Raw genomic sequence first — 22,841 nt, forward strand, 5'->3', positions numbered from 1 at the left:
AGCTGCGGGGCCGCGCGGTGCATCCTGCGGGCGGCGGCGGCGGGCGCGGCGCCGGCAGCCGGGCGCAAGATGATGAAGTTTCGGTTCCGGCGGCAGGGCGCCGACCCGCAGCGCGAGAAGCTCAAGCAGGAGCTCTTCGCCTTCAACAAGGTGCGGCGGCCGCCCGGGCCGGGGCGGGAGGGGGCCCGAGCCGCGGACCTGGGGCCGGAGCCACGTCGGGCCCGGGGGGAGGGGGCGCCCGGCTGGCGCGCGGGGTCGGGCCGCGCCGGGCTCCCCCTCGGTGGGCCCCGCTGCTCGCGTCCTCCCCGCCTCCGCTCTCGTAATCTGGATGGGTCTGGGTCTCTCGCTGACTTTCCGCGTCTGCTCCCTGGGTTTCTGTGGGCCTCTCTGGCCCTGGCTCTGCACGTCTCTGCCTACCTGGGTCTTCGGGTCTCGTGTGTTTCTGTGCGACCCTGCATCTCTCTGGGTCTCTGCCCCGCTCTCTCCGTCTTTGACCGTCTCCCTCTCCGCAGTCTGCTTGTGTGTCTGTGTTGGGGGGGTGTCTCTGCCTCGGTCCCTGTGTATCTCTGCGTATCTCTGCTCTGTGTCTTTTTCTGTTTCCCTTTATCTCTCTGCCTCTCAATTCTCTCTCTTCCTGGGTTTCTCGGTCTCTCACTCTCTCTCTGTCTGTCTTTATCCTTTTTCTTTGGGCCTTTGGGACAGTCTTGGGCCCCGTTTGTTTTGCATTCACACCCCGGCGTGCCAGAGGGGTGGGGGGTGGGGCTGAGAAATTTCTTCGAGGAGCCTCTCCTCCCTTCCCCCATTGCCCCAGGCTCTGCCGGGGTCTGCAAGTCCCAGGGTCTGCGAGTCCCAGGGACACCCCTGGCTGTGTACTCAACAGCACTTCAGATCGTGGGGCCTCAGTTTCCCTTGCTGTGAAATGGAGCCACTTTCCTCCCTGCTGTGGGCTCTGGCTCTCTGTACTGCCTGGGCCGGCTGTCCTGCCACTTTGCACCAAGGCGGAGTAGGGGTGGAGGGCTGTTCTTTTCTTCCCTGGGTGGGGCAGGAGAAGCCATGGGACAGGGGCTGCCTCCCCTTGCACTAATGTGTGTTAGATTGAGGTCCCAGCCTGCCACCTGCTAGTTATTCCCAGGTGGGGTGGAGGGGTTGATTTTGTGCTCAGTTTTATCTCAAAGACCCCTAATGGCAGAGCCTCTCACTGCTTTTTGAAGTTAGAGTTACTGTCTCCATCGTACAGGTAGGAAAATTGAGGTTCAAGAGGGAATGAGGACTTGCCCAAAGTCGGAGCAAGCAGGGCCCCTCTGACTTCCTTGTGTTCCCCTGTCAGAGCCTTGAGGGGCTGGGATTTTGGGAAGGGCTGCTGTGGTCCTGAGCTGATTTCATGGCCCTTGCCCTGGGCTGCTGTGAGGAGTCTGGTCCTGGCGGAAGCCCTGGGATGGCTGGTCCTGGAATGGCCAAGGCACTGGACGTCTCACGGCAGGCTCAGGTTTCTCCGCTGAGGTCTGAGGTGGGGGGGGGGGGGGCGGGGAGGGGTGTGCTGCCTGGCCTCTCAGACTTGGTGGCTGAGAACCTACCAGGGACCTGAGAGGGGCCCAGGGGGGGAGGCTGGTGCTCAGGGCCCCCCAGTGGTGCCTCTTCCTGTGCTGGGGTGGCTATGACGGTGGCCTCTGTGAGGTGAAAAGAGAAGGAAGGCGGGGACAGGCCCAGGGCTAAATGTCACTTTTTCATCTGGTGAATTGGGGAGTGCAGTGGCTACTGGAGACAGATGGGTCGTGGAAGGTGAGGGCTGTCCACTGAGGAGGATGCGGCGCTCTTCTGACTGGGCAGCAATGGTGTTGGAAGGGGGATGGTTTGGGGAAGGCCTTTGGTCACTAAAGGGGGTGGTAGGTGGTCCCTACCTGGGACTAGGCCCCAGATTCCTGAGTCTGGAGAGAAGGACGCAGGTCAGGACTGAGCATGTACTTTGGACTCTTGAGTCTTGGATTCAAGTCCCAGCCCAGCTCACAAGTTGTCTTTGGAATGTGCACTGAGACTGAGCCTCAGCTGTGTGTGAGGTTTCCTAGGTGCTGGGGACACAGCAGTGACAGATATCACCCAGAAGGACAAGTATCTCTTCACTCAGGGGGCTGATGTGCTAGTGAGGGAGACAAAGTAGAATATGTAGTAGTTTGGATGGTGGCCAGCACTGTGGATAAAATAAAGCAGGGTGAGGGTGTGGAGGTGCGGCCAGGCAGGGCTGCTGCATACAGCCAGGGCGAGTTAGGGAGGCCTCTCTGAGCAGTGACTCCTGAGCAGGGAAGGAGCCCGCTATGGGAGTGCTGGGTGAAGCCAGTCCAAGCAGAGGGACAGTAGATGCAAAGGCCCTGAGGCAGGAGCTGTCTAGTGAATTGGATGAGAGCAAAAGGCTGTTGGGCCTGAAGTCAAGTAAGCCAGGGAGGGTGGGAGATGAGGCCAGAGAGAGGCCAGGTGCTGACTGTGGGTGAGCTGGGAGCCCGAGGAGGATCCTGAGCAGAGGAGGGAGGAGAACCTGACCCTGGTTTTCACACAGGATCCCGCTGGCCTCTGTGTGGGGACCGATGGTGGGGCCTGGAGCAGGGCGGGGCCGGTAGGGTGTGAGAAGGTGCCTTCTGAGTGTGCGTTGAAGCTGAGCTGACGGGGCCCAGGGATGGGTGGGGCTTGGGGTGTGAGGTGTTGGACAGAGGACCTAACCTTTTCTCCCTCCTCTTTAAAGTGGGGAGCCGTTTGGGGGCCACTTCAGAGCTGTGGGGATTTGCGATGCAGGTGTCATGTGCCCTGTCTCTGGATACTTGGCCATGGGCAAGGGCTGGATAGAAAACTCAGGTCCGGCATGGGTGTGGCAGTGTTGGTGGGAAAGGGAAGCTCCCCCCATCTCCCCAGCCAAATGACCAACTCTGTCCTCAGGTGGGATCACTGTCCCCAGTCCCCAGATGGAAAAACTGAGGCTTGGAGAGTGTTATGACTAGCCTAAGGGCAAACAGCCAGGCCATGGCCAAGCCAGCTGCCCAGAGGGCTCAGTCTCTGCTCGGGTTGGCCTGAGGCACAGAGGGAGGCTGGGGTGACAGGCTGGGGACTGGGTTCTTAAAAATGTGTGACTTTTTGAGGTGGTGAGTCAGGAGTCATCCGTGGCACACATAGGGGCGTCCCTCACTGGTGTTCAGGGTGTGGCTGGGGCCCAGGTGTGCAGGCTCCCCAGGGAGGGCGCTCCTGGCTAGGCCTTGGGGGATGAGTAGGGGCTCCTTGGGTGGGTGAGCCCAGCCAGAGGAAGGAGTGGGCGCGAGCGCATGGTGGGTGGGGAAGGGCCACAGCGGGCTGGGACTGGCCTCCTAAGAAGCGGAGGAGCAGATGGGGAGCTGTTCCGTCAACACCTGGTGTACAAGCCCCCGTAACACCGTTCCCACTGCACTGCTGTTAGGTGTGGCATCGTGTTGCCCAGCTGTTTCCAGGTAGGGAGGTGGGTGGCACCTTCAGGGCCAGCAGAAAGCTACCTCTCTCTGGGCCTCGATCTCTCCTTGGTAGGGGGGAGTCAAGAGCCTCTGCCTAGCTGATTCTGGCCATTGCCCTTTGCCCCTTCACCTCAGACCTCAATGTCTGGCCTGTGGGGAGTGCACCGGGCTTCACCTGGGACCCCAGGTGACATGGCTTCTCACCAGGCTTCAGTCTGTGCCTCTGTGCCCCCTGTGGGGCAGGTGGGGTCCTTGTCAGCACCTGTGCCTCTGTAAGCCTTGTCCTCCCTTTTTGTTGCTAGAGCCTGTGCACACGGGGGTCGACACAGACGTTGAGGGGATTGGGGACTTGGTGAGCCATGGGATGCCTGGGGGTCAGCCACCTCCCCACCTACTGGAGGTGCCATCACCCATTTCACTGCTGACACGAGGCGTAAAGAACAGGTGGTCCCGGCTCCTGCTCCAGTGTGTCAGTGGCAGAGCCTGAAGGCTGCCTGAGAGTGGGCCTCCAGGTGAGCCAGGGGCAGCTATGCCTGGGCTGTGCCCCCTCACAGCCCTCCCCTCCCCTCCCCTCCCTGCAGACTGTGGAGCATGGCTTCCCCAACCAGCCCAGCGCCTTGGCCTTCGACCCTGAACTTCGCATCATGGCCATCGGCACCAGGTCTGGGGCTGTCAAGATGTATCCTTTGTAGCCGTGGCGTGCAGGGCCTCTTTGGGACCGCCTGCTTGCAGTGCCGCGGGTGCTCAGTGCCGGCCTTGGTGAGGCGGTAGAGGCTGCTTCTGTGGAGGCTGCAGCAAGTGCTGGGGTCTTGGTGGAGGTTGGCCCGGCTTTTGCACCTGGGACAACTCCTCACAGAGGGGATGGGGTCTTTTCACTGGGAGACAGGGTGATGGGGTGTTCAGTTTGCAGTGGCCACAGCTGTCCCTTGCTGCATTTCAGCCAGCCAGTTACCTTGGCAACCCTGCCATTGTCCCAGCGACTGTGATTGGGGAGACCAGGCCCTGGTGCCCACTGAGGGTGGCTGGGCTGGGGGCCCTGGTGAGCTGGCGTACACATGTGTACAAATGTGAAGACACATGTGTTCGGCCGAGGGGCCCGAGGCAGTGCCAGGCTCGGCATGGTGAGCGCAGCACGGCCCCCACCTGGATCCTGGCGGCTGCACAATGGGCCGTGTGAGCTGCACAAAGCGGGCATTTTCCCTGTAGGCGCGGGGTGGGGGTGGGGGCGGCCAGGCAGCTGAAGGCCTCCTCGCCTGCCCTGGAGAATCCCACCCCAACTGCTCCCGGGGAAACCGAGGTTCGGGGTCTGGCTGGCGGCTGCCTGGTGAGGGGTGCCAGCCCTCCCCCTCCTGTGTGGCCCTGTGCGTCTCAGTAGCCTGGCCGTGGACATAGGTTAGCAGAAAATGAGTCAGTGCTTGGAAAGGGGCGGGCAGAGGCTGGGGGTCTCCTCACCCCAGGGCTGGGGGCGCTGGCCAGGCAGGGGTGGGCCTCTGATTTGTGTGCTTCTGTCCTGCTCCAGGCAGCGTGGCTGGGCCGGAATGTCCTCTCCTCTCCTGTGGGCCCCTGAGGCACCAGTGGGGGTGGGGAAGGTGTGGGTGGCCGCAGAGCTTCCTGGCCTGCTGCTCCCACCCCTCATGGGTGCTGTGTTGCCTCCACACGCATGTCTCTGTGGCCTCTTCCTCACAGGGACGTGCCTTGCTGTTACATGCTCTGAGCTGTCCCTCTCGTGTTGGGGTCTCTCGTGTGCTGGCTCCTCAGGCTCACAAAGAACCTGGAGACAGACAAGGAGACTGAGCCTCAGAGAGGAGGCCAGAGCCCAGCTCCCCCTTTCCTTCCCTCCTTCCCCCAAACCACTAGAGCCTGGGGCCCCGGGGTTGGGAAACTGAGGCTGGAGAGGGCCAGCCCTGGTCTCCAGCAGCCGCCCCTCCCCTTGCAAGGCTGAGCATCTCCTTGACGACCTGGTTCCCGCCCAGCTGCTCCTGCCCCCTCTTTTGTCCTGTCTTCTGAGTTCCCGGCCAGGCTCCTGCGGGGAATCTCGGCTCAAGCTCCAGGCAACAGCTCCTGTGTTGTCACCGGGGCAACGTGGCTGGCTCCTCCCAAGCCCCCTCCTGGGGCCCCCTCAGGCTCTGCCGTCCACCATCAACCCTGGAGTTGCTGGGACTCTGCCACTGGCACTGGGCACTTCAAGCAGGTCCCCAGACCTCTCCAGGTCTCTGTGTGCTCATCTGTAAAATGGGCAAGCTGGGGTCACCCCTCCCTCAGAGAGGGGGTTTTTGGCTCCCTGCCTTGGAGGGAGACTGCTTTCCTTGTCCACAGCTGGAGTTTGGCCTGAAGCTGCGGGGAGGGGCAGCCTGGATTCTCCCCTGCCCTCGGGCTTCCTTGTCAGGGCCTGGCCTTGCATCTGGCCTGCCTGACCCCCACCTGCCAGGCCCGGCTCTCAAGCCCACACAGACACACACATGAGGCTGCGGTGGAACGGAGCCCCTGCTGGGTACCAGGCCTGGGCCAGGCCTGCTGGGCGTGTATTTATTCTCACTCAGTCTGCAACAGCCCTGTGAGGTGGGAGTCACTAGCTCATTTTACAGATAACGAAGTGAAGGTCCCATAGCAGCACCCGGCTTGCAGCAGTGAATGGACCCTGCGCTCTGAGCCTGGGGCAGGATAGGAGCTTCTTCAGGGAGGGGCCCTGCAGGGCCCTGGAGGATGCCTGGATGGTTAGGCCTGGGCCAGGGCCCATTGGAATAGTCCTGGGGAGGGAGGAGGCCTGGGCGTCTCCCATGCCATGGTTTCCCAGTCTGTGCCTGCGTGTTTCTGCCCTTGACCCGTCACCTTCAGCTATGGTGCACCTGGGGTGGAGTTCACAGGCCTGCACCGTGATGCAGCCACTGTCACACAGATGCACTTCCTGCCCGGCCAGGTGAGCCTCTGCCCCCCACCAGCCAGCTCCTGTAGCCCCCGTGACTCCTCACCCCCTGCCCAGGCCAGCACAGTTTTGGTCTCTGCTCACCCACCAGGGCCGCCTCCTGACTCTGCTGGACGACAGCAGCCTGCATCTCTGGGAGATCATCCACCATAACGGCTGCGCCCACCTGGAGGAAGCACTCAGCTTCCAGCTGCCCGGCCGGCCTGGCTTTGACGGTGCCAGGTACTAGAGGACTTGGGTGGGGCCGGCTGCTGGGTAGGGGCATTCTGTTGGTGGGAGCGCTGCGGGAGCTGGCCATGCAATGGCATGGTGGCTACGGGATGCTGCCAGCAGCGGCCGCAGTTCAGGGTGGGGGTGCGTTGAGCTAGGCCTGGTTTCTAGGCTGTTGCAGTTGGACCCCATTGGGACTGAGGTGTGCTTTGTGAACTTTTTGGGTTCCACGGGAGATTGTGGCTGAGTCTGAGGTGAGCAGGTAACTAATGGTGTGAGTACCAGGAGATACACGTGTAATATGCCAAGATCTTCGGACCTGAGACCTGGTGCTGCACTCCCTGCAATTATGGGGGTGTCTAGGACCTTGGGGCAGGGTTTAAGCTGAGCTGACATCAATAAGGGTCCCCTGGCCTCTTTAGTTGGGGGTGGGAGATGGGCCATTGTGTGCATAGATGAAAAGGCAAGTTTAGGGGCATGGAGGGTCCCACAGGCTGTGCTTGTTGAGGTGCTGGCAGCATGCCCCAGTGTGTCACCAGTGGGCCTGGATCCCCAGGTGAGAGTATAGGGACCTTTCCCTCCCTACCCCTGGGCTCGAGTGGGGGAGTCCTAACCCAGGGGTGGATTCCTGGGGCTGCCCAGTCTCTGCAGGCAGGGGTGATCTGGAGCCTTCCTGCAAAGTCAGGGGACGTCCAGAGGGCTGGGAGTGGGATTCTTGGGTGGGACTCAGAGGGGCCTTGTATGTTCTGGAGCTCCTGGTCCTGGCCTGGGTCATGTCCCGGTTCTTGCTTTTCCCTCCTGGTGGGTGGGAGGAGCTGGGAGCCCAGTCTCCAAGACCTGGGGAACCTAATTTTATCCGTCTCCCTGCTGACATCCTGATGAATAATTGAGCAGGCTAATTATGACACACTCCCCTTCCCGGGCGGCTCCATAAGTAGGCCCCAGCGAGTGCAGTGGGGCTGAGGATGAGCTACCGGTGGTGGCCCAGCCCCTCCACACCCCTCAGCAGGTGGATGGGCTCGCTCGCACCCTCACCCCTTCCCTTCCTTCCCTGCAGCGCCCCGCCTAGCCTCACGCGCGTCACTGTGGTCCTGCTGGTGGCTGCTGGTGACATGGCAGCCCTGGGCACTGAGGGCGGCAGTGTCTTCTTCCTGGACGTTACCACCCTGACACTGCTTGAGGGGCAGACCCTCGGTCCAGACGAGGTTCTGCGCAGGTGAGAGGCAGGCTGGCTTCTTAGCACTGGCTCTGTGCCCGGGAAGTTCTGCTGGCTCACCTGAGCTTCCTCTGCAGCTTGCCGGACGACTACCGGTGTGGGAAGGCGCTGGGCCCCGTGGAGTCACTCCAGGGACACCTGCGGGACCCCACCAAGATTCTCATTGGCTACAGCCGGGGCCTGCTGGTCATCTGGAACCAGGCTGCGCGGTGTGTAGACCATGTCTTCCTGGGGAACCAGGTATGTGGGTTAGGCCCGTGCCCCCTCAGCCTGGACCCCCTGCATACACCCCCTGTAGCTCACATCCTCCTGCCCCTGCCCACCCACAGCAGCTGGAGAGCCTGTGCTGGGGCCGTGATGGCAGTACTGTCACCAGTTCGCACAGTGATGGCAGCTATGCTGTCTGGTCTGCAGACGTTGGCAGCTCCCCGGCACTACAGCCCACGGTAGCCACCACACCCTACGGTGAGTGCTGGGGAGGCCTGAGCTGGAAGGTGGGGACGGAAGGGCTGCCTGGCCCTGGTGGGGGGCGCTGCTGAGCTGAGGCAGATCTGCAAAGTGGTGACTCCCCTGGGGGGCATGGTCGGGGGCAGTGGGCCTTCCCCTTGGAGGAGGCAGGAGGCAGCTGGGAGGAAGAGAGTGGTGGAGGGCAGAGCAAGAATGGGAGGAACGGCGAGAACTGCCAGCGAGTCCAGTCTGATGCCGTCCCACCTCCCAGGCCCCTTTCCCTGCAAGGCCATCAACAAGATTCTGTGGCGGAACTGTGAATCCGGGTAGGTTGAGGGGCGGGTGTCTGGCATGGGTCAGGTCTGGCGGGGGGACTGGAAGGGCGAGCTCTTCCTGGGCCATGGTGTGTGTGCTTCGGACCCAGCTGGCTCCAGGCTCACGTGCCTCCCTTCCGCATGCAGGGGCCACTTTATCATCTTCAGTGGTGGCATGCCCCGTGCCAGCTATGGTGACCGCCACTGTGTGAGTGTGCTACGAGCTGAGGTGCTGGTGACGCTCGATTTCACTTCCCGCATCATCGACTTCTTCACAGTGCACAGCACGCGGCCCGAGGATGGTGTGTGCCCTGCCCCCCAGCCCCACCCGGTGCCCCGTGCCACCTGTGGCTGCGCTCACCTGGTCTCTCGCCCCACAGAATTCGACGATCCCCAGGCCTTGGCTGTGCTGCTTGAAGAGGAACTGGTGGTGCTTGACCTTCAGACGCCTGGCTGGCCGGCTGTGCCTGCCCCGTACCTGGCCCCGCTGCACTCGTCCGCTATCACCTGCTCGGCCCATGTTGCCAACGTCCCTGCCAAGCTGTGGGCCCGCATTGTGAGCGCCGGCGAGCAGCAGAGCCCCCAGCCTGCCTCCAGTGCCTCGGTGTGTGCCGGGTGGGGGGCTGTTCCTGGGGGCGGGCACTGCCCAGGCCTGGGCCTGGAGGTTGGACTGTGCCATGCAGGGGTGAGAGGGAGAGACATTCCTCCTAACCTTGTGTGCACATCTCTGCCGCTCTCTCCCAGAGTTGGCCCATCACTGGGGGCCGGAACCTGGCTCAGGAGCCGTCACAGCGAGGGCTGCTGCTGACTGGGTAAGGCAGACACGGCTGTGAGGTGCATGTGCGCATGTGTATGTAGGTGAGTGAGACTCTGCACCTACTGGGCCTGGGGTTCCCTTCACCGCTATGGGAAAGCCCGTCCTGGGCCTGGTGAGCGCTGAGCTGCCAGGAGACTCAGGCATGGCCCCTGGCGGGACTGTGTTATCCCCCTCCCTTGCCCAGGGTGGATTGGGGTAAAACCTCCCTAGACCCTGGCTTGAGGCCCCACCCTGCTCTGCCTTTTGGCCTGGAACTTAGCTCCAGCAAGCCCCAGGGCTCCACCTACCCAGCTTGCCTGCCTTGGGACCGGAAAATCTGGGCTGGCCCACGGTAAGCTGCCCGGGGCAGGTGCTGGGGAGCCCAACCTTGGCCTGGCGGGCGCTGACGTGCCCGATGACTCAGGCCCTGATTTCCTGTCCTGTCCCTCCCTCCCTCCTGTGCTGGGACCCTCAGGCCTCTGACTCCAGCGTGCTCAGGACTGCTAGAGTGGGTCCCAACCAGCCCCACAGACTGACAACCCTCTCGTGCCCTGGCTCTGAGCTCCCACCAGTGCCCGGCAGCCCCTGCTTGTGCTCTGTGTCTGTTTCCCGGGGCTGCGCCCTAGATTTGTCTACTCCTCCCCTCCCCCACTCCCTCCTTCCGCAGTTGTCCTGCTGCTCTGCCTGTGTGGCCTCCTCCCGCCACAGCTGGCTCCTCCTCCTGGGATCCCCTGCGCTCTGCTCTGTGCCTCCCAGTGGGGGCAGAACCCTCATGGTCCTCTTTTCCCTGCGCATCCCCCTCTGCCATCTCCTATTTGTTAGGGTGGTCATTTCCATACCTTCCCACTGTTTAAAGAGCCATGGTGCATGTGGTATATGTGACCTGGCATCCAGTAGGTGTTTGGTATGTGTTTCCCCTATACAGCAGGTGCCTACTGTTGCATGCAGTAGGATTTGGTCAGGGTTTGGCATATGCAGTAGGTGCTCAGTGAGTGGTCACTGGTTGAGTGGATGGAGGGGTGTGCAAGCCACCCAGAGACCTAGGGGTGGCCCTGATACCTGCCCTCCCTGCAGCCACGAGGACGGTACTGTACGGTTCTGGGACGCCTCAGGCGTGGCACTGCGGCCACTCTACAAGCTGAGCACGGCTGGCCTCTTCCAGACGGACTGTGAGCATGCTGACAGCCTGGCCCAGGCTGCCGAGGATGACTGGCCGCCCTTCCGCAAGGTGGACCCCTTTCCCCTGGGCCTGAGGAGCTGGTCCCAGCTCTGCCCAGTGTCATCACCCCATCCCATCCCCCCAGGTGGGTTGTTTTGACCCCTACAGTGATGATCCCCGGCTCGGTGTGCAGAAGGTCTCGCTCTGCAAGTACACAGCCCAGATGGTGGTGGCTGGCACTGCAGGCCAGGTAGGACTGGGCGTCCCCTCGATTGTGGGTATCAAGGAGGGCTTTCTGGAGGAGGAATAGAGGGATGGGCACAGGCAGAAGCCCAGAAGTGGGAAGGGGGCTCCAGGTGGGGCTGGCTGGGGCAGGGATGATGGGAAGTGGGCCCATCACTGGGGGCTTTGAGTCAGGCTCTGGTGGGGGGATCCACGGAGGGTTGGGGAAGGGGCAGGAACACAGCTCACTGCCGTGCCTCTGGCACTCACGTGGTAAACAGACGGTTCTGAATGTGTGCTTTTTCCTGAGTGGGAGGAGTGGGTACTTAGCTCCAGGATGGCAGGGACCACCGCATCTTGGTCACCACTGTGTTCCTTGGTCCTCAGCAAGGGCTTTGGTATACAGTAGCTATTCCCTAGGTACTTATTCAGTGGATGAACTGAAGATGGTCCTGGGCAGTCAGTGGCTGGTGCTGTGTTTCCGAAGTCGCAGGCTAGGGTGGGCCCGGGGTGGCCCCTCCTTTGGGCTGACCCCTCTCTCTGCCCTGGCGTGGGCTCAGGTGCTGGTGCTGGAGCTCAGCGATGTGTCCTCGGAGCACGCGGTCAGCGTGGCCAGTGTGGACCTCCTCCAGGACCGCGAGGGCTTCACATGGAAGGGCCACGAGAGGCTGAGTCCACGCACGGGACTGCTGCCCTGGGCTGCTGGCTTCCAGCCCCGTGTGCTGGTGCAGTGCCTGCCGCCAGCCGCTGTCACTGCTGTCACGCTCCACACCGAGTGGGGCCTTGTGGCCTTTGGCACCAGTCATGGCTTTGGCCTCTTCGACTACCAGCGCAAGAGCCCTGTGCTGGCCAGGTGTGTGGAGCGGGGGCTGTGGGCAGCTGGAGCCCCCTCCCATGTGAAATGGGGTCTGGGCCTCTGTTTCCCCTTGTAAGGTTTAGTGTGGCAAAGGTGGGGTGATTTTTAAAGCCCCTGTAACCTCCATCATCCGGTAAGAAATAACCTGGCAGCTCCGTAAAGGACGTTCTAAGTGCTACCAGCTGCCGGGTCCGTGGGGCAGTGCCACGGGGGCTTTGGCTTCAGCTGGAGCGGCGGCTACTCCGTAGCACGACCAGCCCCTGCCTGCCTTCAGGTGCACTCTTCACCCCAACGACTCCCTGGCCATGGAGGGGCCGCTCTCCCGGGTGAAGTCGCTCAAGAAGTCGCTGCGCCAGTCTTTCCGGCGCATCCGCAAGAGCCGTGTCTCTGGCAAGAAGCGGGCTGCTAATGCCAACAGCAAGGTGAGCTGGGGCAGATTGCCTGGGAGCCATGCCCTGGCCCTGGCTTGGGACCCTGGGGGCTGCTCACCTCACGGTGCTCCTTCCCCTGCAGCCTCTGGGCCCTCAGGAAGGGTAGGGTGAGCTAGGCAGGGTGATGGAGGGAGAGTGATGGGGTGTGGGGTGTCAGGCACGGTGAGCAGCTGGGGTGCCGGGGACACGGTGTTCAGGAGCCTCCCGCCCCTCCAGTTGCAGGAGGCCAACGCGCAGCTGGCCGAACAAGCCTGCCCTCATGACGTGGAGATGACACCCGTACAGCGCCGCATCGAGCCCCGCTCTGCCGATGACTCCCTCTCGGGCGTTGTGCGCTGCCTCTACTTTGCTGACACGTTCCTTCGAGATGGTGAGGCCAGGACGAGGAGGGGCTGGGGAGGTTGGCCTCAGTTGGCCATCCAGGAGATGGGTGTTGTTGGGGACAGTGGGGGGACTGCTCCTTCAGGAGGTTCAAAATCACTGAGCACTTCCTGCGTGTTGGGCCACCCACAGTCCCTCTGGGGTTGGGGGGGACAGACAGTGAGGGGTTGGTGAGTGAGCCCGGAGGAGGGAGCCCGAGGCCTGGGGGACAACAGGGAGCCACACTGGCCTGTGCCCCACCGTGGGCATGTGTGTGGGGAGCTGCCCGGCCCTTGGCTGGAGTGGAACCAGCGAGTGGCGAGGAGGCAGCTCGGGGGTGCTGGGGCTGGCCACCACGCTGAGGACCGGCTTCGACTCTGGGTGGCTTTGGAGCCCCAGGAAAGGCCTGGGTGTGTTGATTAAGTCATTGATTTTTGTTTTTTGTTTTTTAACTTGAGAATTTGAAAGATACCCAAAAATAGAGAGGGGGTCACAGTCAGCCCTTGTGTCTTGCCTGCTGCCGCCGGTGTGCTGCTACTGAAGCCTGTCCCACCCATACTCGCTGTTTTATCTCATGGGCTCTTTGAAACAAAAGCCCAAGCATGAGTTCTTGAGCGTGTGACTGACCGACGTCACCAGTAAGCCACATCGTGCCCTGTAGAGCTGACGCTAATTCCTGAGTCTCATCTCCTGCTTGGTCCACAGGCCCCCTTTCTGATGTCATTTACTTGCCAAGGGTCTTTGTTCTGTAGATTTTCCCACTGTCTGCACGTGGCTGAAGTGGCCCAAGGTTTCCAGCTTGTTCTGCCATCCCTGTGAGGAGGCTGATGGGTTCAGGTTCATGGCTGGCCAGGGCTCCTGTCTGGTGTGTCATTTTCTGAGTTGCTCAGTGGTTTTTCACCTCAAAGCTGTGATGGTTGTGTAGGTCCCTCAGTCGTCAGGGTGCAGAGTGGGGAACATCCAAGCCCACCCCTGCTCCTGTGGAGTTCAGTCCTGATTCGCCACTAAGTGTTGCTCCCAGAGGTTTGGCTCACACAGGCAGCGCAGGGCGAGGGGCGTCCTGAGCGGCCTCAGCGCATTTTGCCCCAGGCCCGGGGTCTTCAGTGTTGAAAGGCTTCCTCTGGCTGCCTTTCAGGGAACACTGAAGAAGGAGGGCGGGGGCCTGATTCCCGGGCTGATGACAGGTCTAGTGCTGGGCCGTGGAGGGAGGAGAGGAGAGTCGGGGACTTGCAGGGTTTGGGGCAAGAGTGACAAGGACAGAGCTGCATTTACTGAGACGGGGCTCAGGGTGCAGCCTGCAGGGACAGGGTCTGTTGTGGGTGCCCGCTGACATCCTGTGCAGGTGCCCTAATGGCCGTTCGTGCGTCTGCAGAAGGGCCGCATCTGGGGCCCTGACTGGAGTCCGCAGCCTAGAGCTGGTGTCTCAGGCCATGAGGTTGAAGTTGCTGGGGAGGCAGGCGTGGGACAGGAGGGAACCAGTCTCGAGTCCCAGGGTATCACAGTTAGGAAGTGGAGGTGCAGGAGAGGCAGAGGACTGCAGTGTGTGGGGAGGCTGCAGGGGAAGTGCCCAGCCTGCAGGGAGCACCCTCCTCACAGAGTCGTGCCTTGCAGCTGCCCACCACGGGCCCACCATGTGGGCAGGCACCAACTCGGGCTCCGTGTTTGCCTACGCGCTGGAGGTGCCGGTGGCAGCAGCGGCAGGCAGCGAGAAGCGGCCCGAGGGGACGGTGGAGGCCGTGCTGGGCAAGGAGGTGCAGCTGATGCACCGGGCGCCCGTGGTGGCCATTGCCGTGCTAGACGGGCGCGGCCGCCCGCTGCCCGAGCCCTATGAAGCCTCGCGGGACTTGGCACAGGCGCCTGACATGCAGGGCGGTCACGCTGTGCTCATCGCATCTGAGGAGCAGTTTAAGGTGAGCTGTGTGGGCTGTGGAATCCCCCACCTCAAGGACACCATTGGACACTCTAGAACCCCCCCACCTTTCCTGTATCCCCCACCTGCTGAGAGCCTCCATGACCCTCCTGCCCCATGGAAATACCTCCAGCCAGCAGAGACTCCCTGCCGAGGACCCTGATGTCCCCCCGGTCTGCTGAGTTTTCCTAAGATCCTCCTATCTCACTGTACCCCACAAGGCTCCTGTACCCTGCTGGGACCCCCGAGTCCAGTCCTCAGGGGCTCTGTCTTACAGGAACTCATGGTTTGGTGGGGATACCAGACATAACCTTAGGACCGTGTGTGAGTGATCATGCCACACGTAGAGAGGGAGCCTGGGAGGTTTCTGGGGTACAGCCTGAAGCTTAGGTCGAACACGGAGGATGCAGTAAGGGGGCGGCACGGTACACAGGCAGGGGAGGCAGTGTGGCCCAGGGCGCAGGTTGGGGTTGAGGCCTGCAGGGCAAGCTGGGCTTTGGGGTGGGGGCTGGCAGGCCAGCCGCTGTGAGGGTGAGGGGCCCTGGGGCCAGAATAGGGCCAGGCTCTGTGCTCACTGGCTGCCTGCCACCAGGTGTTCACACTGCCCAAGGTGAGCGCCAAGACCAAGTTCAAGCTGACAGCCCATGAAGGCTGTCGAGTACGGAAGGTGGCACTGGCCACGTTTGCCAGTGTGGCCTGCGAGGACTATGCTGAGACCTGCCTGGCCTGCCTCACCAACCTCGGTGACGTTCATGTCTTCTCGGTGCCTGGCCTGCGGCCCCAAGTGCACTACTCCTGTATCCGGAAGGAGGACATCAGTGGCATCGCCTCGTGTGTCTTCACGCGCCACGGCCAGGGTGAGGTGGGGCAGGGGTGTTGGGGAAGGCTGCCTGAGTCAAGCCACCCGGGTGAGGCCAGGAGAATTGCTTGGGAGTGGAGTCAGCAGAAAGCATTCCAGGTGGGGCCTAGCAAGGCCCAGCCAGCACATGCCAGGGAGGGGACCAGCTGAGGGGCTGTGGTTGGTGTCACATCTCCTAACTGCACTCCTCACTCCTCTCCTGCATGCCCAGGCTTTTACCTGATTTCCCCGTCAGAATTTGAACGCTTCTCCCTAAGTGCCCGGAACATCACAGAGCCACTCTGTTCTTTGGACATCAGCTGGCCCCGCAATGCCACCCGGGCCAGGTGTGGAGGGGCAGCCCCTAGCCCAGTGGCTGTGGCCAGGGCCAGGTCTCAACCCACCCCTGATTTGCCCTCCCTGCTGTATCTCCTGTCTGTTCCCCGGGCTCTGGCGTGGGAGGGTGGGCATCTAGTGCTACAGCCTCAAAGTACCTGCCTGCGGTCCCCATCACGGCCCTCTCTCTGTAGCTACAGGCTCCGAGAGTCACCCAAGCTGAGCCAGGCTAACGGGACCCCGAGCATCATCCTGGCCCCACAGAGCTGCGACGGGAGCCCAGATCCAGCCCACAGCAAGGGAACCGGTAAAGGGGGCATGAGACACGGGCAAGCCCTGGCCTGATGGTGTCCTGGGGAGGGAATCAGGACACACAGCTCTGGTTCAGGGCAGGCCTCTGCAGGGGCAGCAGCTGAGCCAAGGCTTAAGCTGGGCAGGAGAGGGCTGGGCATGTACCTGTTGGTGCCACATCCCATTGTGGGCTACCTTTGGGTCTGTGTCCCCAGTCCCCCAGGGACAGAGGGTCCTGGGGAGTCCTGGCAGGGGCTCATCACTTCCTCCCTGCAGACACCTCAGAGCCACTGGAGGCTGTGCTTTCACCCATGTCCGTCGACTCCGCCACCAGTGCCGACACCACGCTGGACACAACGGGGGACGTCACGGTGGAGGATGTGAAGGATTTCCTGGGGTGAGGCCAGCGAGTGGGTGAGGGGCCGCCCTGTCTCCCCGGCCTTCCTCCCAGGGCTGCCAGAGGCTCCCCGGCTCCTACCTTCTGATCACCGCCCCCATCCTGCAGCTCTTCCGAGGAATCGGAGAAGAATCTGAGGAACCTGGCGGACGATGAGGCCCGGGCCTGTGCCATCCTGATCAAATGAGGTGCTGCAGGGGCGGGGCCCTGGGTCCACGTGGTCCTCACTACTCAGTAGCATCCACCCTTCAGGCCCTGTCTGGACCCCACAGGACCTGCCCCCACCTGGTCTTGCACCTGGAACCCTGGCACTCTCTGAAACCCGCTGCCTTCTACAGGATGTCCCAGTGGGGGGCTTCAGGGGCTCACACAGTTATAATTTTCATAGTTGGGTATTAGAAAAGCACGGCCAGCCCATCATCCCTTGCATGTCACGGGTGGTAGTTGGAACGAGATCAGGTTAAACCACTTAGAGGTGGCAGCACTTCGGGGCCTGGGGGGGTGGGGGGGGCGCTGGCTTGGCCAGCCCATTTCACAGGCAAGATTACTGAGGTACACAGGTCGGGTCCTGCCACTGAGCCCAGCTGGAGGCTGTCCTGGCTGAGTGTCAGTGTGGGCCCACAGATCTGCCCACCCCATTTGCTGTCTCGTGCCTCCATCCACCCTGACCAGAAGCCACTGCCCCACTCTGCACTGGGCACAGACAGCCCTGGCTCCCTTTCTGTCTGGCACCCTCCCGGGCCTCAGTGGGTTGCGTGTGGGCCTGTGCTTGGATACCCAGCTTAAGAGACTCATCGAGCCCCTCTCAGGCTGTCACAGAAGGGCTGTGCCTGCCCTCTGGGCCTCCCTCACCTCCTGATGCCTCTTCTTTCCCTCTTCCAGGAAGGCCAGAACTATCCCAAACTGCCGCTGTCCTGCTCGGAGCTGGGGGTCCTGGATCCCTGGCTCCTGCCTGGCCCCTTAACATAGATCTACACCTGCTAACCTGTGGGCTTCAGCGGGACCTGCCATCCTGTCCCTGCTGACCCTGGCCCCGGAGCAGCACCAGCCCGGGGTGTGGGCCCAGGAGTCTGCATCCTCCTACAAGGCAGTTGGCTGCCCTGGGGGCTGCTGCCTCGGGGAGCGGACAGGTGGGGCCCAGCACCTTGTGCCACCTCCCACTCCACACTGTCCTTCCCTTTCCCTTTGCAAAGAGTATTTTTCTAATGCCTGGGCGGGACAGTCATTTCTAAAACTATTTTTGGTACTTGTTCCTGGACCGCCCCCGGCCCGTGCGTGAGTGCACACGTGTGCGTGGATGTGACTGGGAACCCGGCTGGGCACCCACGACCGGGGCCCGGTCAGGTGTGTGTGTGTGTGTGGAGGGGGGTGGTCAGGATGGGTTTCCCTGTAGATTGTACCATGAGGGTTTTTTTTCTGTCATTTTGTTAAAATTAGCGCCGTTTTAATAGTAAAAATACTGATTTTTTAATATTGAAAATAAAAGCATTTAATATCTCTTAAAGGGCAACCACATCTGCTTTATCCCTAGCAGGGGCGCGAGAGGCTTCACACTAGTGCTCACACTGGAGGGAGTCCCATTTCCCAGAGCCCCCAGGGCACCTGGCAGGGTCACCCCATTGGTGCTGCTTGGGGCTGTGCGCTGTGGGGGACTGTGGCACTGCAGGGGTGGCCAGGGCAGGGGCTGGCATTGCGCGTATTCTCCACTAGCAGGTGTGGACAGAGGACCCCCTCCTCACCCAGGCTGGGGCTGCAACGGGGGCGCTGCCCTAGGCCAGGGCCTTGCGGAAGGTGCTCCAGGCATGGAAGCAGCGAGTGAAGGCGTGCTGCTCGTTGCCCTTGCGGACCAGGCGCAGGCGGCGGGGCCGCTCGTGCTCCTTGGATCGCATGTGCTGGATGTACACCTGGCGGGGAGGACAGTAAGCTCTGAACGTTCCTCCCAGGCCTGCGGACCCAGCCTCAGCCTTCCCTCCACCCAGCTCACCTGGCAGGCCTTCAGACTGAGTTTGATCTCCACCTGGCTTGTCTGGGTTCCCACCCACATGTAGACCTGTGGGGACAGCAGGGGAGGTGGTCACATGAGTGCCTTAGGAATACTCTTCTGGCCACAGAGCTCCCTTTACAAGTGGGTAGGCTCCTCCTTGAATGGGTGGGGCTCACTGGTGGGGGTCCTTACCTCTTGGCCATTGTCCAGCAACATGATGTCATCGTCTGCCAGGTCATCTTGGCAAAAATCAGAGCATTTCTCAGTCACTGCGAAGTAGCCCTTTTCATTGGAGCACCTGGGGGTCAAGGTGAGGCCAAGGGTCATAAGCAGCAGTGCCAGGACTAAGGGATCTGAGGTAGGGTCCGGGCCGTGGCCTCACCGGAAGAGCCGCGTGTGCTTCATATATTCCGCATCATCATCGTAGGGCTTCTGTGCCCCGATGCCCACCCAGAAGAAGTTCTCGGGCTCCTCACCTTCGTTGATGACCTGTGGGGAAAGGGCCGGTGCAGCCCAGGGCCCCTGCCTGCCCCGGCTCAGCTCCCCGCCCACCGGCCCACCTCGTTACCTGCTTGCTGTAGGAGGCGTCAAACATGGTGTTCAGGATGTCTTCTGCCAGCTTGGCCTCGTCAGGGTCTGACGCTCGGCCCACCCAGGCATACACGATGCCTTGGTTTTCCTCACTCTCGAAGGGAACCTGGAGAGCATGCAGGGGTTCGGGCAGGTCCAAGCCCCTACCCACCCCTGGATCCACCGTCCTGGCTCACACCCACAGCCCTACCTTGAGAATGAAGCAGAACTCGGAGTTGAGGAAGCTGGAGTCAGTGTTGATCTGGATGCAACTGGGGAGGGTGGGGGTATCAGCAGGGAGTCAGGGCTGGGGCCCCAACCCCTGCCTGCTGCTGTGCCCTCCCCCGAGCCAGGCACCGGGTACAGAGGGCACTGCCGTTGGTGCGAATCTGGTACAGGCTTGGTTGCAGGGCGCCCTGGGCCACCTTCCTCTTGCCCCGGTGGATGATGAACTTTCTCTTGAAATGGGACAGGAACTTGGGGTTCTCCTGCTGCTGTGTCATTCGTACCACCTAGGAGTATGGAAGTGTCAGGGGCAGCTCCCTGGACCCCAAACCTCGCCTGGGTCTGGGTCCCACCACACCCCTCCACTGGCTCTCAGGGCGTGGCAGGCGCACCTCCAGCTTGCCGGGAAAGAGGCTTTCGAACTTCTTCTGCAGGCTGAAGGTAAAGGTGAGCCAGCCCATGTTGGAGGCCTCGCGGCCCTGCCAGAAGTACACGATGCACTGGAAGTCCTCCTCAGGCTGCTTCTCCTCCACCTCGGCAGCTGCCGCGTCACCTTTGCCCTCGCCCTTCTCCTCCTCCTCGTCCTTCTCCTCCTCCTCGTACTCTACCGGTACCCAGTACCTGCCGGGTTGCGGGGCAGTGAGCAGGGGCGCGAACCCCCAGCCCCAGGAGCGGGGCTCGGGACAGGGAGGCGTGCTGGGGCGGCACCTGCAGAGGAAGACGTAGCAGTCCTGCGTGTAGAAGTGGCCGAACTCCTCCTCGGGCAGCCGCGCGAACTTCTTGCCCTCGAGCACGAAGCCCTCCATGCCGTCCAGGTCCTCATTCCACTCCTCCATCAGCTGCTCCGCCTGCAGGTGACAGGCCCCGCCCCGCCGCAGGTCTGAGCCCCGCCCCGCCCCCTGGGCCCCGCCCCTGGGCCCCGCCCCGCGCTCAGCCCCGCCCCCGCCGCCCGGGCCCCGCCCCCGCCCCCGCCCCCACCTCAGCCAGCGCCATCGGCGGCTGCCTGGGCAGGAACAGCGCAGTGAGGTCAGCCTTCATCTGGTCCTTCTTCTCCGCGTCGCGCTTCACCTTCCCGGAAAGACCAGGGCCTTGCAGCACGGCCTCCGCGTTACGCGTGTAGTCCACTGTCAGCACATCATCCCAGTTCTTGAACTTGGCCTTGAACACCTGCCGGTGGAGGGAGGAAAGTCACGAACTGTGAGGGGTCCGGCATGGTTAAGGTTAGGGTCGGAGGAAATTGGTGGAGGCTCGCTCGGGAGGCGGGGTGCAGGTGCGACCCGGGACGGGCCGGGGAGATTGGGCCTAGGAAAGCAGGAGGGACAGGTGGACGGGGCGGGGCCTGGGCAGAGGTCTAGTGAAGAGGAGGTGGGTTTGGGCCCAGCTTTGAAGGGCAGTAATGGAACCAAAGAGGGGTCGGGGCATGACAGGCCCGCAGGATCGTGGGGAGCGGCGAGCACACCTGTGCCTCGGTGCCCTCGAGGCTGCGGCTGACTGCGGCGTGGCGTGGCCGGTGCAGCATCCCGCACAGCTCCTGGCCCAGCTTGAGGGCGGCGGCGCGCACCAGGCGTGGGGACTTACGGCCAAGCCAGATGAACACGTCGGACCAACAGTCCAGGATGTACACGCAGCGCGTGTCCAGCAGGCTCTGCAGCTGCGGGACCGGAGGCTGGAGGTCAAAACCTGGCCGTGCGGGTAGAAGATCCTGGTCCCCTCATCCCTCCTGTGTGTCTTACCAGCCGCATCCCTGGCATCAGCTCCACCTTGGGCCGTTTCTTATGTTCCACAGAGAGCTTGTAGTTGATCTGCGGCAGCTCCAGGTAGCCCAGGCCCAGGCCCACCTGGCAGCAGAAAGAGCAGGGCATGGCAGGGATGGGGTCTGGGGACAGGAGCCTCACCTAGGCAGCCCCTGCTTGGAGTCTGGCCCCGCCCTGCGGTATGGCTCACTGCTAGCTCCTGTCTGGACCTGTTTCCCCCTCTTCCCCAAGGTCGTTTTAAGGATATCCTATCAGTGGAAGGGCTTTTAAACATCTTCCCTGTGCCATTTCTAATTCTCTAACTTGTCCCTTTCCTGCTCACAAAACCCCCATGGCTTCCTGTCACCCACAGAATTAAGGCCAGGTTCCCAGCCCTGGCACCCAGGCGCTTCTGTCTCCCCCTCCAGCCCCACCTTGCTGGAACACACCCCCTCAGGATATTTCGCAAAGCCAGTCTCCAGACCGTTGCTCAAGCCGTTCCTTGTCCAGAAGGTGGCACCCTCTCCCCACCAAAGTCTAGATGGAGCCCACAGCCACAACAGAGGTGCATGGCCTGCCCCCCAACCAGCTGGTGAACTCAGGCCAGCCCTGCGCTCACCTTGTACAGCTTGGGCTGCGGCGGCCAGAAGTCATCGGGCACGTGCTTCTTGATCTCGGAGGGCTCCCCACCCAGCACCTCCCAGAACTCCGGGGGCTCCTGGCCCTGCACCAGCAGCGTGATCTCGGCCTTCCCTTTCCGCTCATTCTTGTTAATTTTCTCTGCAAAGAGCCTGAGGGTGGACGCAAAGCCCTCAGCGAGGCCCGCACCCCTGCACCCCTTCCCCTTCCAGAACCCCCATGCTCTCCTCGTACCTGGCCTTGGTGGTGCTGCTCAGTGTGGCCTGGGCCCCCCGCCACACATAAATGTCCAGCCCTCGGTCCAGCAGGAAAACAAACCTGGACAGGAAGGGGCAGGAGGCTGTTGTGATGGGGCGTGGGGCAATGAACCCTTCTGGGAGGCCTAATGCTGCCCCCACTGGTGGAGAGGAGGATGAGGGTCAAGCTCTCCCACCTCACATCTTGAGGGCTCACCTTGGGTCCAAGGAAGCCCCCTTGAGGGGCACAGGCTCTAATTTGATGTTCTTTTTCCCATACACGCGGTACATCCTGGGGAGCAGGTCAAGAGTGGCTCAGGGCTAGGTTGGGCCCTTGGTGCCCACACTAACACCCTCCCCGCCCTTCCCAGCTGAGTCCAGGTCACGACCACCCACCCCACACACACCCTCACCTGGTGACGTAGTGCGTGTCCTCCACAGTGTAGAAGCCACTGGCTGTGCCACCCTCAATGTAGGAGATGTCATTGTCAAACACCTGTGTGTGAGGGTGTGCATTTTTATCACTCAGCGGCCCCTCTCCCACCAAATACCACCTGTCAGGCAGGGTAGAGTTGTATACAGGTTGGATACTATAAATCTATGATAATGTTACCAACAAAAAAAGACCTGTGCCTATAAACTTAAACAAATATTACAGGGTTGGATATGCAACAATGTGTTCATTTGTGTGCATAAAGATGCACGCAGCGTGTTTAGATATGTGTGTATCAGGGTATAGGAGCAAGCAGGTTTGTGAACAGTGCAAATCTGGGTGCAAAACTCGGGGTGTGTGTGTGTGTGTGTGTGTGCGCGCGCGCGTGTATCTAGGCGTGTGTGTGTGTGTGTGTGTGTGTGTGTGTGTGCGTGCGCGCGCGTGTATCTAGGCATAACCGGACTAGTAATTTATTCAAGACTGGACTCTGGTCTACCCTTGGCCAGCCTCCTTGGCACCCAGGGATGGCCCCACCCCCTAGCTGCTATTGGCTCTGGCTCCCCATCTCTCTGGGCCACACCCCTTAGAGCCCGTGCCCAGCTGCCTGTGCCAGCCCATGGGTCTAGCTCCTGGTCCCAGCCTGCTCCCTTATCCTATCCTGGTTGAGTCCAGCTCCAGCCCCTGTTCTAGGTCTCCCCTCCACTGGCCCAGGTTTTGACCACCTTTGGCCTCACCACCCTCCCTGACCTCACCCTGCCTTAGGTCCTGCTCAGCACCCTGGACCCACCATCGTTGGCCTCATTTCTCCGCCTGCCCATCACCCCCGCCCGCCTGCCTTTGGGCCCACCCGCC

The 22,841-nt window shown here is 61.9% G+C and overlaps 2 protein-coding genes across 4 annotated transcripts in view; one reads left to right on the forward strand and one right to left on the reverse strand.

Moving 5' to 3' along the window:
* Positions 1 to 17,668, forward strand: LLGL1 (LLGL scribble cell polarity complex component 1). 2 transcript variants are annotated; one of them, XM_045526905.1, is made up of 23 exons: positions 1 to 150; positions 4,046 to 4,143; positions 6,300 to 6,381; positions 6,479 to 6,609; positions 7,655 to 7,813; positions 7,891 to 8,053; positions 8,143 to 8,278; positions 8,532 to 8,586; positions 8,722 to 8,876; positions 8,955 to 9,178; positions 9,319 to 9,386; positions 10,445 to 10,598; positions 10,675 to 10,779; positions 11,312 to 11,604; positions 11,882 to 12,029; positions 12,255 to 12,408; positions 14,010 to 14,308; positions 14,900 to 15,164; positions 15,378 to 15,492; positions 15,676 to 15,788; positions 16,049 to 16,169; positions 16,278 to 16,357; positions 17,052 to 17,668. In XM_045526905.1, exons 1-22 carry the CDS (start codon positions 70 to 72, stop codon positions 16,354 to 16,356), a joined length of 3,198 nt encoding a protein of 1,065 aa, XP_045382861.1. In that variant the 5' UTR covers positions 1 to 69; the 3' UTR covers position 16,357; positions 17,052 to 17,668. The 2 variants fall into 2 exon arrangements, with proteins under 2 accessions (XP_045382861.1, XP_045382862.1); XM_045526906.1 differs by having other exon boundaries at positions 15,682 to 15,788.
* The window catches only part of FLII (FLII actin remodeling protein), a 12,830-nt gene continuing 7,621 nt past the window's right edge, over positions 17,633 to 22,841 (reverse strand). For both annotated transcript variants that reach the window (XM_045526902.1, XM_045526904.1), the window contains exons 15-30: positions 21,970 to 22,052; positions 21,774 to 21,848; positions 21,555 to 21,638; positions 21,301 to 21,472; positions 20,682 to 20,786; positions 20,408 to 20,599; positions 19,927 to 20,115; positions 19,657 to 19,796; positions 19,341 to 19,569; positions 19,081 to 19,235; positions 18,935 to 18,995; positions 18,722 to 18,850; positions 18,536 to 18,642; positions 18,346 to 18,451; positions 18,154 to 18,219; positions 17,633 to 18,073 (exon numbers count right to left, since the gene is read on the reverse strand). In XM_045526902.1, coding sequence (XP_045382858.1) covers positions 17,939 to 18,073; positions 18,154 to 18,219; positions 18,346 to 18,451; positions 18,536 to 18,642; positions 18,722 to 18,850; positions 18,935 to 18,995; positions 19,081 to 19,235; positions 19,341 to 19,569; positions 19,657 to 19,796; positions 19,927 to 20,115; positions 20,408 to 20,599; positions 20,682 to 20,786; positions 21,301 to 21,472; positions 21,555 to 21,638; positions 21,774 to 21,848; positions 21,970 to 22,052 — 2,028 coding nt within the window. In that variant the 3' untranslated portion in view covers positions 17,633 to 17,938. The remainder of the gene's footprint in view (positions 18,074 to 18,153; positions 18,220 to 18,345; positions 18,452 to 18,535; positions 18,643 to 18,721; positions 18,851 to 18,934; positions 18,996 to 19,080; positions 19,236 to 19,340; positions 19,570 to 19,656; positions 19,797 to 19,926; positions 20,116 to 20,407; positions 20,600 to 20,681; positions 20,787 to 21,300; positions 21,473 to 21,554; positions 21,639 to 21,773; positions 21,849 to 21,969; positions 22,053 to 22,841) is intronic.

The sequence above is a fragment of the Lemur catta genome, chromosome 15, assembly GCF_020740605.2.
Source record: "Lemur catta isolate mLemCat1 chromosome 15, mLemCat1.pri, whole genome shotgun sequence".
In the NCBI taxonomy this organism is placed as follows: domain Eukaryota; kingdom Metazoa; phylum Chordata; class Mammalia; order Primates; family Lemuridae; genus Lemur; species Lemur catta.